Below are 17500 nucleotides of genomic sequence, written 5' to 3'. Positions count from 1 at the left end.
TCTTATGTTTCTTAATCAGTCATGGGTGTGTTTTGGGCGTAACATGCTTTAAACCAATGAGAATGACATCATGTCATTCCCTTTAACAGCAAGCAGCGCAACTTCAAACAGTGCATCGGTGTTTTGATGGTCACCGGCGCATTTGAAGGAATCTGCTTGCGCACAAGACCGTATGGTCTTGTCACTATTGACTGACAAGAAAAACATATCCTGAAAAAAGCAACACTTACCCCAATAATGTTCGAATGACAGAATAAAAATCCTAAGGATATTTATCCTGCAGAGGAGTTGCTGCTTACTTCTCGTGACAGTGCATCTTCAGCTGTGCCTTATATGCACCTTTCGCTATAGACCAGGATTTCCTTGGTCAGTGGCGTAACGATTTTTGGATCATGCGCCAGACCACACCTTATGTCGCTAATTACCGCTAATTACCCAGGGCGCAAGGTTTAATAAAAGTAAAAGAAATCTGCCACTGACTGGGTGTAAGATAAGAATAAGCTTTGCGTTGCGCTTTGCGCCACCTTGCAACGGGTGCAAGATAGGGGCCATATACATACATAATAAAAGGTTTTTAATCTTGTGTAGGTCTATAATCACATGTAAGGACATTAGAAGGATATGAATATTATTAAATCTTTAACAAATGTCATACAGATCATACAGAAACTAGGACCATTGTTGTCACACCGTCTCATACTTTGCTCAGAGTTTGACTACATAGTGTTTAAGTACCAAAACTAAAACCTGTAATTTTTGTTCAGATTCCAATGTTCTCATATTTTTTTCACCCATGTTTTTTTTAACGCCAACAATGCCATGTTTGGGCATTAATATCTTAAAGGTATTATTCCTAGCATGACCAAACTTTGGGGAATGGACAACAAACATGTCAGTATGACTTGACCATTAACCCTTAGAACCCGATTGACGCAAAGTGCGTCAAAAAACACACCCTTTCTTCTCTGTTACATTGCTCCGGAACAGTTCATCACAGCGAGATGAAACCTTTATTGCACGACAGAGCAGAAGTGGGGCTTTCCAACGAGAATACACACTTGTCTGTACGATCAAGTATGAAAATTAAAAAAAATCATGAAATTAAATCAAATTGCATCATATTTACAGTCTATACTTCTCTGCATTCACCTGCACACACATTACTCTAGTTTGAATTACTCGCGAACCCGTGATCGCATCGATATGGCAAGCATATCAGATGAAAGAGGGAGCACAGGGCTATCCATTGGTAGCATGTTTATCGATCCTTCTGGGTTATAAAACAGACGAAGTGACAGCAAAATAATAACTTCATATAGCTGGACTTACCCCACGTTTTTGTCTGTTCTTGTGGCACAGCATGTTTATAATCCAATGCTATCATGTGTTTCTCTATAGCAAAGCATGTTCATATTCCGGTTTTGAGATCCTAGCAAATTCCTGCATGGCATCCAATTCAAGGCTCACATTGCATCCCAATTTGTTCAACAAATAAACACCTTTTTTGCCTTTACTTTGTTCATGGCAATGCAGTAAAGAGTTGAGAATTATTATGACTGCATACACACAGGCACGCAGGCTAACACGCAACCTCGGGTCAGGTCAGATCAGTTCGTGTCACAGATATGGAGCGCAGAAATGTCATTTTTCATCACTAAATAAAAAATGGCATTTATTTCCGTAAATCACACAGCAAATATTTCTGTAAATTGCTCAGCCCCAGAGTATCCCTCCAACATGGCAATTATATTGCCCGATTCAGCACAGTCTGCCCTACACACACATGAAATGCATGTAGAGCTGTGAGCTTGCTGTGGTGAGATACATGTCGAAATATAAGAATTTTTTTAATACACTTTTTATATTTTAATACTTTAAAAATCAAAATAAAATCAATGCTAGTATTAATACATGAAATGATCTGAATAGCCTAAACTCTCCTGAAAAAAACAATATATAATATATGTGTGTGGCACTTACAATGACCAGAATAAATCCTTATGAATAAAGGTAGTGAAAATGCCCTAAAAACAGCTTAGGGTTCTAAGGGTTAAAGGTTTGTATTGCTTAGCCATTACATTGAGGATATTATAAGTCATTTATTGTACCCACATGGCACCAATCCCTGTTTTGCAAATAAAATACTTTGTGCCAATATGTTAGGTCTCCACAACATGAGCATGAAGATGATGAAGGTGTGAATGCATTTGGTCATTTTAGGACTAAAATGGTGTGGGGTAGTTAGAAGCAGTGTTGTATAAAGTACTAGAAAGCAATACTTGAGTAAAAGTACAAGTATCGTACTAGAAAATGACTTTGGTAGAACTAAAAGTTACCTTTTAGAATATTACTTAAGTAAATGTCTTAAAGTATCTGATATATACTGTACTTAAGTATCAAAAGTAATTTTCTGAAGTAAAAGTTTTTTTAAAAAAGCAAGCGGTTAGAACTTTTATTTGTGAACTTTATTGTGGCTTTCTTATAGCAAAGCATAAAGCATATTCAGGGTTCCCATATCTTCTTAATCTTACTCATCAAATCAAAATCGCATTCTTTTCTAGGACTTTTCAGGCACAATTGTCCTAAGTTCAAAGAACAAACAGCATATTTTTAGAGCTGACATCAAAGAAAAAAACAGAAACAGAAATTTCACTTTTGTATGAACGTCAGGTAAAAATGAAAAATAAATAACTTATTTCTTTCAAAAGAAAATCACCTGCTGGTAGGGGGAACATTTTGGTCATGTGGTATGAGCCGGTCACCATCTCACACACACACAGGCCACCTATGTCCAGCAGCTACTAATACGCCAGTCATTAGTTGAAACTGAAAAGGTGTCTGTTCATCTTCAAAAGAAGCTGGTTTTTAAAGTTGCCAGAATTCAGTCTTACTCTTCTTGGACTGAAGACAAGTCCTGCGATGCTAAATAGTCTTTCACAGGCCGCTGAGGCAGGTAGCGGAGTGTTCAGCTTCAAAGAAAGCTGCCAATGTTCAGAAACATTACTTGCAAATACGGCCACAGGTGTACGACGTTATCTTCACCACTACCCTGTTCACCGAGTTCACCACTATCGTCGGGGTGGTCGTCAACGATAACGGGAGGTCCTCCAGTAGGTGATCGTGCTTCCATGGCGGTTTCAGTTGTACGTCCTCCTCTAGCAACAAACAAGAGCTGAAATAGGGCGTGCGGCATGCGGAGCGTGCGTAATGCAATCTAGGAGCAGTGATTCACCAAACCTCCCTTATTGCAGTCACACACATTTCTTCTAATTTTATTTTTTAGTAACAAGTAACGAAGATGCTTAGTGGAAATATAACGGAGTAAAAGTATACATTTTATCTAGGAAATGTAGTGGAGTAAAAGTGAAAGTTTACATAAATTTAAATAGTGAAGTAAAGTACAGATACGTGAAATTTCTACTTAAGTACAGTAACAAAGTATTTATACTCCGTTACATTACAACACTGGTTAGAAGTAACATGAAACTCTATATGGTAATATACATAATGTATGTACTCTAAAAGTATATATACATTTTTCAAAGTCCCAATGTTGTACATCCATTGGTAAATGCACACAGTTAATTGCATTGTTATACCTATATATAATATGTATGGTACAACATTGACACTGTGTACACTACTTCCACATAGATTCTCATGTTCCTACTACCTACCCCACATAACATTTTAGTCCTTTGAAAATTTGTGAAAAACGTATCCTTAATATATTCAAGCCCATTATTTGGCATCAAATATTGACACAACATGAATAGAACAATGTTTTTTTATTATTTTTTTTATGATCATCATCATCATTCAGTCATACTCATTTTTCTCTTCCATCTTATAAAGTTTGGTTTGGCTATGTGTGATACTTTTCAAAATATTAATGCCCAAATATGACTTATATTGAGCTATGAACCATGGTTTGGGCTGTGCTCTGCTTCAACCCTCGCTGCATTTCGGGTGTGTCCAGACTACTTTTGCTGCTTTGGTGGCGGAATGAGTGATCATACTCCAGGCACATAGTTCAAAAGGGTTGTTCTTACTTAATTAACCGTGGGTGTGTTTTGGGCATAACATCTATTAAACCAATGAGACTGCCATCTGCCATGCCCTTTAAGAGTTAGGAACATTTGTGGCATGTTGTTCTTATGGTGACGAACGAACACACGACTTTGCTAAAACAGGAGTGTTTGTGACAATCAGAGTATACACGCGTTTGTACTCGCCTGTCTTACACCGTCTTACACTTTTTTTTTTTTTTACTTTCACAGTACTGACTGACAAGGGGTTTTCAACATAGACAGAAAAATGAACACTTACCCTGATAACATTCAAATGACTGATTAAAAACCCTAAGGACATTGGTCTGATTTGACACATATTCTCTGACAATGATTGTACATGTGTTTGAGTTCCGCTGAGACACAGCCCAAACTGTGCTTCATTTCTCTGCCTGTGTGTGTCTGTGCTATTTGCAGGAAGTTGACTTCAACAGATGATGAGGGTAAAACACAGCTGGGATCATGCAAGAACCAGTGTCCCAAACAGGTGTGTGTGAGCACAGGGCTACCACAGTGCACACCTCAACATGCCTACATCCCCTCTCAGTCTGAATATATGGCAACAATGGGTTCCTAAATAAAGACTCCATGCACATATCATACCAAATAACCCTCAATCAACTAGATCATTCATCAGGATGCATTTTGACTTGCCTGAGAGGGTGAGATATGTGCTTTCTCTCTCTCTCTCTCTCTCTCTCTCTCTCTCTCTCTCTCTCTCTCTCTCTCACTCTCTCCCTCTCCCTGCTGTTTCTCTGCAAGTGTATATTTTTTCGCATGTGTTTCTGTTTCATTAGGTTTTGTTTGTGAGCTTTCAGGGGAAAACATGTGTTTCTGTGTTTACAAGAAAAACTTGGTGTGTGTGTGTGTGTGTGTATGCATGTATGTGTCTGTGTCCTTGTGTGATGCCATCATGGGTCATTGAGCTGGCTCGGAATTTGCCCTCATGTGGAGATTGGCATCACCTGGGAACAGTTTGCCTTGGACAAACAACTGCTCTCCCTTTCCACTACCCCCCCCCCCCCCCCCCCCTTTTGTCTTTCTCATTTTCTTCTCTGTTTTCCCTTTTCTGGTTCGCCTCTCTCTCCTCTGTCCACTTCAATCAGTCAGTGCAACCACACATTGCCTTTACCGATCAAACAAAAGCAATCAACATCTAACCAGACAAACCATTACAGACCACAGCAGCACTCAATAACAAAATAGTCCAAGTTCCTGGAGAGAGAAAGACACATGTGTGTAACCACACACACACACACACACAGTCTTACACACACACACACACAAGGACGGAACAATGTGTGTTTACTGTACCAACAGAGGGACAATTAGTTGGTTTACACTGAAATGTGTACTTGAAATGGGGAAATGGGGATGCAGTGTGTGTGTGTGTGTGTGTCTGTGTGTGTGTTGACATTTAATATGATTGTGATCCATTATATATGAACCTGCACAATGAATACATTTGTACTTGCATGTGTCTATGGATATTGAGGTAGTGTGTGTCTCTATATAATTGTCTTGTTTGGTGTGCTTGTGGTTGGGCTTGTAGCTTGGCTGTGGGCATCGCTGTAAAGAGCTGTGTCACCCTGGAGACTGTGTAGAGTCCTGTACTCAGAGAGTTAAAGTGAAGTGCCCCTGCAAGAGGATCAAGAAGGTACGCACACAAACACACACACAAACACACAAACACACATACACACACATGTACAAAAAACTGGCTGAAAACACACATCGACACATTTAGCATCCACAAGTATGGAAACATAGATCCATAGTCACACACACTTGTATGCGCATCTGCATATGCATCCAACTCACGTTGGCATTGACATCCAACCCAGCCCTAGTGCAGAGCAGCACATAGAAATGCCCAGTGTGGAGTTTGTTTTTGCTCTAACTTTCCAATTCTGTTGCTCAGGAGTTCTCCTGTTCCCAAGCACAGCAGCCTGACTTAGTGGTGTGTGACCATGTGTGCAAGACCATCTTGAAGAAAACTACCGAGGTTTGTATAGCTGTGTGTGTGTGTGTGTGTGTGTGTGTGTGTCTGCCTGTATGTATGTATGTATGTGAGTGTATTTTTGTATTTGTGTATCTTTTGTTGTGATTGTGTGTGTGTATGTGTGTGTGTCTGGGAGGTGGTAATTGGTGCAGTATGGTTTAAAATATAGCCCTATGGTTAGCCCCATTAGTTTGCAGGATGCCTTTAATGTTGAAGGTGTATTTCTCAGTCAAACCTCCACCATAATTTAAATGGGTCAAATGTGGAGCAGTACCAGTAGAGATTCAGATACTGTCTCCCTGATAGCATAGGTGTGTGTGTGTGTGTGTGTGTGTGTGTGTGTGTGTGTTTCTCTCTGATGTCTGTCTATGTTTCAGATGAAAGAAGCTGAGGAGCAAGCTGCTTTAGAAGAGGAGAGGAAAAAACAGCAGGTGTGTGCACGTGTGTGTGTGTCCGTGTGTGTGTGGTGTGGGTGGGTAGGTGTACATTTGTTGAATAACCACAAAGTTGTGTGTGTGTGACAGCGAATCTCTGCATGTGACTTGTTAGTTAATGGATGTTCAGCTGTGTTTGTCTCGGCAAACTAGACTACTGCGGCGTGCATCTGTGTGTCTGCAGAAAAAAGATAGAGCACAACTTTTTTTAGACGAGAACACCACACACAAACTGTCCAGTAATGATGATTTGTTTTTGGTGTGTGTGTGTGTGTGTGTGTGTGTGTGTAGGCTGAGCTGGAAGCCTTTGAAAAACGCCAGAAAGGCCGGAGAAAGAAGAACCGTCGGATCACGGAGGCGGAGCCAGACGAGGGAGCATGGCTCCAGTACAGGAAGTACCTCCTGGTGCCTGTGTGTGGTGTCCTCCTGGCTGCGGCAGCCTTCTACTTATTGCAGGTCCACTAGAAGAGCTTGTTTGCCTCCTCTGTCCCAAACAAACAAAACATCAAAAGGAAAAGAGATCACTGCTACTGGTCTTAATAGTCCTTTTGTTCCTGATCTGAGGGACTCTGAATGTCCTTACTGTAGCAGTGGTCATTCAGTGGTATTTTACACGGAGGTGTACAGGTAGATGCACATGTTTTGTTAAGCTTGGCATGGTACACCCTCACACACTTAAAAGTAAGGACAGTTTAGGATGTTCTCTGATATGTAAACAGTCATCTGTCAAACGTATGATATGAATTGCAAATGGAATGGCCCCTTAAGGACTTGGATGTTTAATCTAATTTGTCTCTAATCTTATGCTAGTACTATTTGTTTCTTCTAATTTACCTTTTGACCTGAGTTGGAAAAATTGAGTTGTAGAATAGAATCCTATATGGAAATATGATGGCCATAATAAAATGTCAAAAAAGGTACCTTGTTCAAGTATGGTTTCTGGTTCATCTTTGGAAGATGTGTTGGAGGATCAACCTACTATTCTAATTCCTAGAGATTTGCTTAGAGTTTTGACATTGTATCACAGAATTCAGTAGTTCTGGATAAAAATGGCCTTGAGTCAAGATGAAGCCTTGTTTCATGTTTACATTTTCAGTTTGTTTTGTAGTCATGGTTATGGGTCCAAAGTAATAGTAATACTACTACTACTACTACTACTACTGCTACTACTACTACTACTACTACTAATAATAATAATAATAATAAGCTTTATTTGTATAGCACCTTTCATACACAGAATGCAGCTCAAAGTGCTTTACATTTGGAGCATGTAACACAATAATAGTCAGTCAGTCATTATCAGTCACTTTCACTTTTCTTCATTGCTGTGGCCGTTTATGATCCAATCAGCAACATATCAGAAATATAGAAAATAACATGTAACAGTTTTTAGAGAAGAGTCAGTCATTCCCCTTTGTTGCTGTGGCCGTTTATGATCCAATCAGCAACATATCAGAAATATAGAAAATAACATGTAACAGTTATTAGAGAAGAGTCAGTCATTCCCCTTTGTTGCTGTGGCCGTTTATGATCCAATCAGCAACATATCAGAAATACTATTATACTACTATGGATATATAAAGTGTGTGCATCGCATGTAATGTCCTTCTGACACATACCTTTACTTACCTTTACCTTTAATATGTAAGTTATAATAAGGAGGCGCTCCTAACATCACAAATGCCTCAAGCAACCTCAGTAAACCCAACCTACAGCAAAACCTATGCACCTGCACACCGATGCTGAAGCGGAACAGTCAAATGAACCGAAGCTGTTGCAACCAAAGGGGTGTTGGTGGCGCACACTCAGGGGGTTGGGTTTGTAAATGGACTGGGCAAGAAAATTATGGGATAGGTGAGGGAAGCCCACTCCTGCCCCCTCCCCGATTTCTTCCTTTTGCTCCGAGCGCTCCGCTTTCCTTTCTCACTGACGAATGCGATACGTGGAAACCGGGTGATCCGGCGCGGGATTCACCGGTGACGGAGCGCCTGGTGTCATGTTTTCCACGGAGAACTTCCACGCGCTGAGCCATGGAGACCCGCGCCAGCAACCTGTGGTAAGGAGCGCTGAGGGACTTATAAGCATTCCTTCTGAACAATTCAGTCCAGTAATGTGATGGGTAATTGTCCTGTGTGCGTTGGGACACCAGTGAGTTCTGGTCAGTCCTACCGTTTTTAAAAAATCTGTATTACAGTAATTTCTATTAATCATTTAGACTAAGATTAATTAGTTATATAAGAATAGCTTAAGTAATTTAAATTAATATCATATGGAATACAGTCTGTTTTCCTTATAATTATCTATTTGTGTCTTCAAGAGTGATTCATTTGGGGATATAGAACGCAGGAGAGGTGCAGCTACAGGAAAGAGAACGTCAGAATGACACTGTTACACATGCAATGAAGTAGCATCCTTCGTTGAACTTTTCAACGCACATTCCAATAGCGTTTCTTCTGCTCCATTGGACAGTTGCCGTTGTATATGTACTGTTATTATTTATATTGGGGTAAAGTTTAGCTTTCAGGCAGACGCTCAAGTCTACTACCGCTCGACTTGGTCCGACAGACTCGCAAGTGCGCGAATAAGTAGCGCGTACACATGCCCGAGCCTTCCCATGTTTGATTTAGAATCGGCAGATGGGAGCCCACCTCGCCCCCTCTGTCAACTCGAGCCCTGTTCAACCCATACGCGCAGCCTTCTTGCCCTAACGCACATGTAGGCACGATTCTTGCGCCTGTCCCGGTGGAACGTGGGGTCCTCGATCCCGCGGGGCTCTATAAATAAAGTTCTTCCTTGCGAGCTGAGATTTCAGATGGCCCTTGTGTTGTCCCGTGAGCCCCCCAGTCGCAGGCATGGAAAGTCTGAAGCGAAAAATACCTGAGTAAAAATAACCGTGCAAGCGAGAGGGGGGTCTTTTTTGACTGGTTGGCTATTCCGCGAGGTCCTACTGCCGTTATCTCTTTGCGCGGTCTCTGTCACCAATTTGCGAGTCGCCGCAGCTGTGAGAAGATCTCGCCGTTACGAGCCACTGGGTAAAAATACGATTTGGATAGAAGAAGCCCTGCCTGTTCCAAGTGGATTAGGTTGACGAATCGTCTTTAAACGACCCTTCGCCGTTGGCGTGAGCACGGTGGCGCTAGGACCCGCTAGCTTTATGAACGTCGGAGTGACAGCTTTCGGAAACCTGGCTGTAAAAAACTCTGGCGAGCAGACCGGAGGCGGCTCACTCGTGCCCGAACCCCTCACTTCAAAACATGTCTGTTGTCATTTAGGTGAAATCACAAGGAGCGGTATTTTGGGCATTTGTAGCCTACCCTATGCGGACCAGTGAAGGCTATATGAACACTGGTGTGAGGTTCGTTGAGTAGACTCCGGTAGGGAGCTAAGATTCAGCCGCAGGTAAGTGTGTTTCAACTCTTCGGTAGTCTAGTTCTGCCACTAAACCTGGCTGAACTTTAAGAGATCCAATAGGCCTATATGTAGCCTAGGCTATAGGAATAATTTAGTCTGCCTAGTGACATAACCTAGACCTAAATACATTAGATTAATTAGGCAAATTAAATTAAAATGATATTATTTTGTTAATATTATTAATATTATTATTTTCATTATTAGGCTATTAGGTAGGCATAATGTTGTCTGATATGTTTGTTACTTGGTCTCTGCTCTGTAACTTTAGAGAGCTGTATTTTCCCCGTGTTTAACGGTCTACCAGCCACCGTCAGTAGCGAAATCATTATCGTTTTAATGAGTGATTTTAATCTCGCGCGAGTCCCCAACGAAGTCCATTGACCCTATTCTGTTCGCTCTAGTTAGAGCACTCTCTTTAAGTAGGTCTAAGACCCGTCACGAGCCGTTCGGGCTCCTTTCGTCTGGACGCCTCCGCGTCTACAACTCACCAAAGTCGTGTCCCAGCTAACGGGTGTCGGATCATAATGTGTGGCTTAGAGAGTCTCGTGTGTGTTCTGTCACGCAGGTGAGCGGCAACGGTGCAGAGATGACGGGAGGTCCGTGCTCCCAGAAGCTGGGCTCCCGTTCTGCCAGGCACATCCGTCTGCTTCTGCTCATCCTCATCCTCGCGATCTGCGCATTCGCATGCGTTCTGTTGGTACTGTTGGCATTCACAGGTAAATGCACATGACTCTCTCTGTATATTTTTTTTATTTCCAAATTAATGGAGCTGAAGTGGTATGGCTGTAGAAGTTACAATATTACCGATATGCTGTGCATAGGCTACAATAGGCTACAATTAAATGAAAAGATCAAGATCAAGAAAAAAATCTGATACACACACACACACACACACACAAAATCACATGAAAGGATTGATCTGCTTTCCTCTAAGTTTGATTTAAACTGGGTGTGGGTGTGCTTTAGAATGTCTTGTGTAGTTAGAGCGTGCTTATGTGAGCATTGGTGTGTTTGCACAGATGTGATTCTGTTGAGGCTGATGACAAGCTTAGTTGCTCTGTCAGCCAGTCATTTTTTCTTTTCCACCCACGCCTGCTTTAGCGCGCTCACACACACACACACACACACACACACACACACACACACACACACACTCAAACATTTACACTAGTGCATACTCCTTATAGTAAACTGACACAGTCTTGTTCCTTCAGTCTATAAGACTTTATTGATAGCTGTCCTCGCTTTCTCTTTAGTGCTATCACATTAGGGGAAAGAGATGCTGGTACACTTTCTCAAACTCACCCAGACACCAGATTTGAAGTTAATGATCCAGTTGCTGAGATTTATTGGGTTTAAGTGACCAATGAGTTAGATGGATGGGGGGTAATGGACTAGTCAGAGAACAGCTGTCCTTTGAGAGCCCTCCCCCACAGGAGCCCCATGCCATTAGGCCATAGATGTGTGTGTGTGTGTGTGTGTGTGTGTGTGTGTGTGTGTGTGTATGTGTGTGTGTGTTATGAGAGTGTTGAACTTGTTGACGGTTCTTTGAGTGTGAAAGTCTCACAGCGTGTGTGTGTGTGTCTGTCTATCTGTCTGTTTGTGTCTTGTGGTATCTACAGTATGTCTGTTCTGTATGAAGATTGTAGTCACATGAGCTAATGTCAGACTTGGTTTTGTTAGGTGCTCTCACTGGATAAGTTCAGATGTTTGATCTTTTATTCCTGTGTGTGTATGTATGTGTGAGGTGACATTGTGGTCTGCTTATATAAGTCTTTTGTGTGTGTGTGTGTGTGTGTGTTTGTGTGCATGATTATGAGTGTGTTGTGTGTGTGTGCATGAGTATGAGTGTGTTGCAGATGGTGTGGAATAGAGCAGGTTTTTGAATGTGTCTAAATCTGTCACATCATCCTGTGACTCATCAATGCAATTCAACAACACACACACACACACACACATAAAGTCACGCATAGAGATGGAGAATGCCAGTCTGTCAAGATATGACAGAGAGGGAGAGCACCAGGGCTGAGCAAATAGCCATCAAAAAGTGTTTTTTTTCCCCCAAATGTACAATATGTTTTCATCATAGTGTTCATATTCCTCTTTTAGTTGATGGACTCACATGACTTGAATTCTTTCTGTACTGAGAAGGAACAGTGTAATATAGTCATTATTAGTGAAGAGAATAGGGTGTTCAAATATGATAGAACCCCTTTCAGGACTTTTTTACACACACACACACATGTGTATGTGCGCGTATGCATGCGTGCGTGCATACCTGTGTGTGTGTGTGTGTGTGTGTGTGTGTGTGTGTGTGTGTACGTGCGCATGCATGTTTTTGTGTGTCTGTGTGAGGGTGTGTGTTTAGTATGACAACTTTTACTGTACTGCTGTTCGACTTGAATAATACAAAAAATATGCGTTTGTGACTGACCAGGTGGGAAAAGTCAACATCTGGATTGTCTGGGGATTCCACTCCGTGTCCTGCAGGTGTGTGTGTGTTTATGCATTTATGTGCATGCAAACACACACACTCCTGTATACACTCAGATGCATGTATGTGTATATAACAGTCTCTCTGTGTGTGTAGATGTGTGTGTGTGTGTGTGTGTGTGTGTGTGTGTGTGTGTGTGTGTGTGTGTGTGGCAGACTGAAGCACCTGTTGTGGTGTAATGGTCAGTGACGGCCCCTGGGGTATAGCTGGGAGGCCAGATGTCAATCTAGTTTATTTGACAGCAGACACACAGCTAGGGAAAGAGTTCTCATGTGGGGAAGAGGATGCCACGCTTGAACATGCATGCAGAAACAGTTCTCTCTCTCTCTCTCACACTCACACACACACACACACACACACACACACACACACACTCACACTCACACTCACAAACACACACACTCACACACACACACACACGCACATCTGATGAGTCATGTAGTCTAATGGCATCTGTGGGGGTGAAGCTCAGATTTAATTTGACTAATTTGAAAGGGAACTTAACAAACAAAAGCCTTCAGAAGCCTGGGCTGTCAACTCCCCCTCACCTCGGTTTGTGTGGAGAGAGTCAGGAGGGAGAGAGGGAGTAGGAGAGTTCACAAGAAAAAAGAGAGAGAAAGGGAGAGAGAGAGAGAAGTAGTGTGAGAGACAGAGAGGCCAATGGAGAGAGAGAGAGGGTGATGGAGAGTGTGCATAGTGAGGGTATGAGTGTGTGTGCCTCAGCTGTGGAGGTGTTTATATTTAAACATGGCCAGTATGCAAATGAGTTCATGACTACTGTCTCCCACATTATAGGTGTAACTGGTACGTGTACACATACACACACACACACACACACACACACACACAGGGGCGCCGCTAGGGTTGTATTCCATAGTACGCACCATGGCCCAGGACGCTAACCCCCCAAAAAAGTAAACGAATGGTGCATGGCTACCTTACACATAGAGGTGTTTCAAGCTTTTTAAAATTTCTGGGATGAGGGAGGTTTCACCCCCGGGATTTTTTTAAAAATTCTGACTGCTAAACACACCATTTTAACGCAATTTGGGTGGGACAGAAATGCCTTACAGAGCAAGCAGCTCTGGCCATATCGGCTCTAGCTCACGTGACGTGAACATTGCTTTAAAGGCATTATCGCTTCACTACCCAATACGTGAACAAGGGAAAGAAAAGAAAAAAAGAAACCAATGAGTTTATGTCACGATTTGCGATAGGCCTAGGCCTAGAGAAAAGACAGCTATGTAACCTAACAATAAGGATTTGCTTACACTGCTGTTTGGTTGTCCCAAACTTTGAGATGATCCATACTCTACACATTAACTGAATCTTATCAATCTTGAAAACCCAAACTGCGATGTTCCAAACTGAGTGACTGTAGGATGCAATGCCTAATCTTACTGCCTTCAGCATAACTCAGCATAAGCAAAAAAAAAAGGGGGCAGCCGTGGCCTACTGGTTAGCACTTCGGACTTCGGACTTGTAACCGGAGGGTTGCCAGTTCGAACCCCGACCAGTAGGCACGGCTGAAGTGCCCTTGAGCAAGGCACCTAACCCCTCACTGCTCCCTGAGCGCCACTGTTGTTGCAGGCAGCTCACTGCGCCGGGATTAGTGTGTGCTTCACCTCACTGTGTGTTCACTGTGTGCTGTGTGTTTCACTAATTCACAGATTGGGATTAATGCAGAGACCAAATTTCCCTCACAGGATCAAAAGAATATTTATACTTATACTATACTTAACTGCTAAGAACAGTGCACCGTTTACTGTTAAACACCTGAATGGAACGTTGCATTTTTAAGCACCAGAACTGCTTATCGTCGTTACAAAATTTACACCAATCATCATCTTCTAATGTATCTTTATGTTGAGATGTCCATTCTCTTTGCCCTAAACATAGGCTATCATTTTGTGCGGGACGCATGTTTCAATGAAGACAGTACACAAGCTATTTTTATTGTTGTAATATTGAATGATTTCATGAATAAAGCATTGAAAAATTGTACGCACAGTGCGCACAGGATTAGTGCGTCAATGCGCACAAACACACGCAAACACATACACTCAGAGAGATCTATCTATTTATTTATCTATCTATCTATCTGTCTGTCTGTCTGTCTGTCTGTCTGTATCTAATTCTCTCTCTGTCTTGTCTGTATGACCTCTGTCTTGTCTGTAAATAGTCTACAGCTCTATGTATAAATACTCACATTAAGACACCAGATTGACCTTAAAACACCTTCTTTCACTATGGATGTTATATAAATGTATGTTCTTTGTGTGTGTGTGTGTATGTGCGTGCGCGTGTGTGCGTGTGTGCACGTTAACAAGGTGTCATAGGGAGCACTTTAATGGAGTCAGCTGATTCCCGCTCTCTGGACATCACAATGAGCCCAACCGCCACGGAAAACACCTCTTCCCCTGGCGTTCCCATGACGACGACACCTTCAGGGGCAACTGCTGTCCCTCCGCCTCACACTCAGGGCATGGGCCACTGGAGACCCCGCGCCGACAACTCTTCATCAGCATCTTCATCTTCTCCACCATCTTCACCATCATCATCATCATCGTCACAGTTAGCATCAACGTCGTCAGCATCAACATCGTCTTCATCTTCATCATTATCTTCCTCACCCTCTCCACTTCCCCAGACCACACCTCCTCACAAGCTCCCTTATGATTGGCAGACGACTACAGCAAGCATCCTGGGGATTTTAAACACGCCCACTGTTGAGCCGACCACTGCTGCGCCAGACTTGGGTACGTGTGTGTAAATATGTGTACGGTATGATGGAACACAGAACTCAGAAGCAAAAAAAAATGTATAAAGTTATCTTCATTATGACACCGAAACACCGGGGCACATGAAATTTGGTGGGTATGTAGCCCCACTAGACTTTTACGGAAAAATTTCGTTTGGTCCCCAGGGGCCACTTCCCCCGCCCCGCGCTAGGCCCCCCGAAACCCAAAAAATGCAGTTTTTCCTAAATAACTACCTGAACCGTGGCACTGAGGATGAAGAATTTTTTTTGGTATGTTGGTCTCAAGGGCCCACATCAACCTGGCCCATAATCACTCATTTGTGATTTGCACCCCCCCGGTAAAAAGTGAAAATGCAATATAATTCTGCTTTAATCGCCCCTATCTTCAGTTAAGATGTTCAGAACTGCACCAAATTTTATGTGTATGAGTAACCTGGCATTCTCCGGGGGTATGCCAAGTTTCGTAGAATTTCATCCATGGGGGGGTCTAAAAACATTAAGTTATATGTACATTTAGTGACTGTACACTCATTGGCCTGTAGATGGCGGTGCACACATATACACACGCACACACACACAGGCACGCACATACTATCGGTATCGGCAATTAGAACGGCCGATACATAATTACAAATTCAGTAGGATTAAAGGAAAACCAAATATTCATCATCATCATCATGGCTGCATTTCCAGTATTGGCGATACGTAGTCGTTTGTCCACTAGATGGCGCATCGTTGCAGTGAGACGTAATTTTGTTGGAAGTTAATCTAAAGTGGGTTGGAAAAACAATGGATGCTTCCTACAATGACTGTAGTTTACCGCAGAGAACGTCTAATAAGGATAGGACGATTTTCACATGAAATGTAATTCCCATTTCTTCTTGAAGCCGAAAATAAATCTGAGAATGTTTATCGGACATGCTTGGTTTTTACTGCAGGTACGTTAATCTTATAATATCAATAGCTTTAGGACCTAGGTACAATAATGTTACCGTTAGCATTGGTTGAGTGATGGAGGCCAATTTGATTGAATTTGTAGAAAACTATAAATGCGGCTATACCAAGCAAATTAAAAGCAGCACTGTTTGTATCTTTTTGTATCTTTCGACTGTCGTCTCATTCTGGCCTACTAACAAGCTAAGTAAGTTAGCCACAACGTTCCCTAACGCGATGGTTTTCTAATGGAAAATATACCTGAAAGATAACCTGTCTATGATGCAAACACCGGCTGGGACATTTCTGCTTGCTATATAGGTTTTTTTCTGCTGTTCATTTGGTCACAGTCCTTGGTGGCCCTGTCAGTGCTTTGTAAAGTGTTGCATTAAGACCACAAAAAGTCTCAAAAAGCATCTGACCTAACGTTCATTCCCAAACACCCACTAGGCTACTTCAATACTCTATTTTCAAAATTAACGCACCCGTGATGATCTACATCTAAACCAAATATTTTAGAGCGCACTTTGAGAGATGTATCCAAGGCAGGGCTGTACACATAATCGTAATATTATTTGTTGCACGTGCTACAAAAATCATTCTGTGCAATGGATGATTTACCAACGTTACACCGGTCCGATACAGTTTTGCCTATGGCTATACATGCGTGAGACTGAGACGCCTGTTTATTTGTTTTAAGTGCGTGCAGTGTGTGAGAGGGGAATCGATTTGCTTTGATTCCAGCTTGGTAGTTGTAGTCTGTGAGATTAAAAAGCACTGTGAAAAAAAAAAAAAGCACCTGTGTGTGTGAAGTATCCAAACAAACAATGACACCTTCATTATGGCTTTCATTATGGCTGCTTTAGCAACACACCTTAAGCTACTGTGCAGTGGGTTTAGAAGTGGCTACTTCATTCGCGCTTTCCGTGATTCACGGAGCTGCGTGGATTTTATTACAACTTTTCGCCACGATGTGGCAGCTTAAATCCGCTTGATACTGTAAGGCGTAAGCCATTGGTTTCCAAAGGAGATTTTATTTGTGTCGCCAGCATAGCCTATTGACAATTTATGTTGTAAATAGGCCTACCTTATACCTGTAGCTCAGGGAAGCTAACAGCTTTCTTTTAGGATCTAGTTAACAGTCACGGTTTTGTCATAACTGCCTGATGCATTTTTGCATTTAGAATAGCCAGAGCGTGGATATCTCAATCGGAAAATTAAACAATATCGGGCGCCTACCATGGACTAGGCTGGGTGAACCCAGCCTGATCTGCCGACGATTTATTTTTTGATTTGTTAAAAGATTGAGCTTGGTCTGGTGAAAACCAGACTAGCCATGGACCTCAGTTACACAATGCAAGGGAACATGAATCAGCCTATATTTGCACAAACAAT

General features: G+C 42.1%; 2 protein-coding genes across 5 annotated transcripts in view; both read left to right on the top strand.

Annotated features, from left to right (window-relative positions):
- nfxl1 (nuclear transcription factor, X-box binding-like 1) overlaps window positions 1-7426 on the top strand; it is a 34905-nt gene extending 27479 nt beyond the window's left edge. For both annotated transcript variants that reach the window (XM_076289509.1, XM_076289510.1), the window contains exons 19-23: window positions 4488-4557; window positions 5623-5727; window positions 5992-6075; window positions 6450-6503; window positions 6798-7426. In XM_076289509.1, the coding sequence (XP_076145624.1) occupies window positions 4488-4557; window positions 5623-5727; window positions 5992-6075; window positions 6450-6503; window positions 6798-6971 (487 nt within the window). In that variant the 3' untranslated portion in view covers window positions 6972-7426. The remainder of the gene's footprint in view (window positions 1-4487; window positions 4558-5622; window positions 5728-5991; window positions 6076-6449; window positions 6504-6797) is intronic.
- Window positions 7427-8432: 1006 nt separating this feature from the next.
- The window catches only part of corin (corin, serine peptidase), a 34438-nt gene continuing 25370 nt past the window's right edge, over window positions 8433-17500 (top strand). The window contains exons 1-3 of one of the 3 annotated variants that reach the window (XM_076289506.1): window positions 8433-8562; window positions 10483-10633; window positions 14742-15170. In XM_076289506.1, the coding sequence (XP_076145621.1) occupies window positions 8503-8562; window positions 10483-10633; window positions 14742-15170 (640 nt within the window). In that variant the 5' untranslated portion in view covers window positions 8433-8502. Of the gene's footprint in view, window positions 8563-8644; window positions 8665-8753; window positions 9906-10482; window positions 10634-14741; window positions 15171-17500 lie in introns of those variants that run through there. The other 2 variants (XM_076289508.1, XM_076289507.1) reach the window with 2 other exon arrangements.

The sequence above is a fragment of the Alosa pseudoharengus genome, unplaced genomic scaffold, assembly GCF_046254945.1.
Source record: "Alosa pseudoharengus isolate Yale_2024_CS ecotype anadromous, Long Island Sound unplaced genomic scaffold, YU_APseudo_1.1 YU_APseudo_1.1_scf_17, whole genome shotgun sequence".
Lineage (NCBI taxonomy): Eukaryota > Metazoa > Chordata > Actinopteri > Clupeiformes > Clupeidae > Alosa > Alosa pseudoharengus.
Note: the sequence above shows the minus strand (reverse complement) of the source record. Positions and strands in the feature narration are given on the sequence as shown.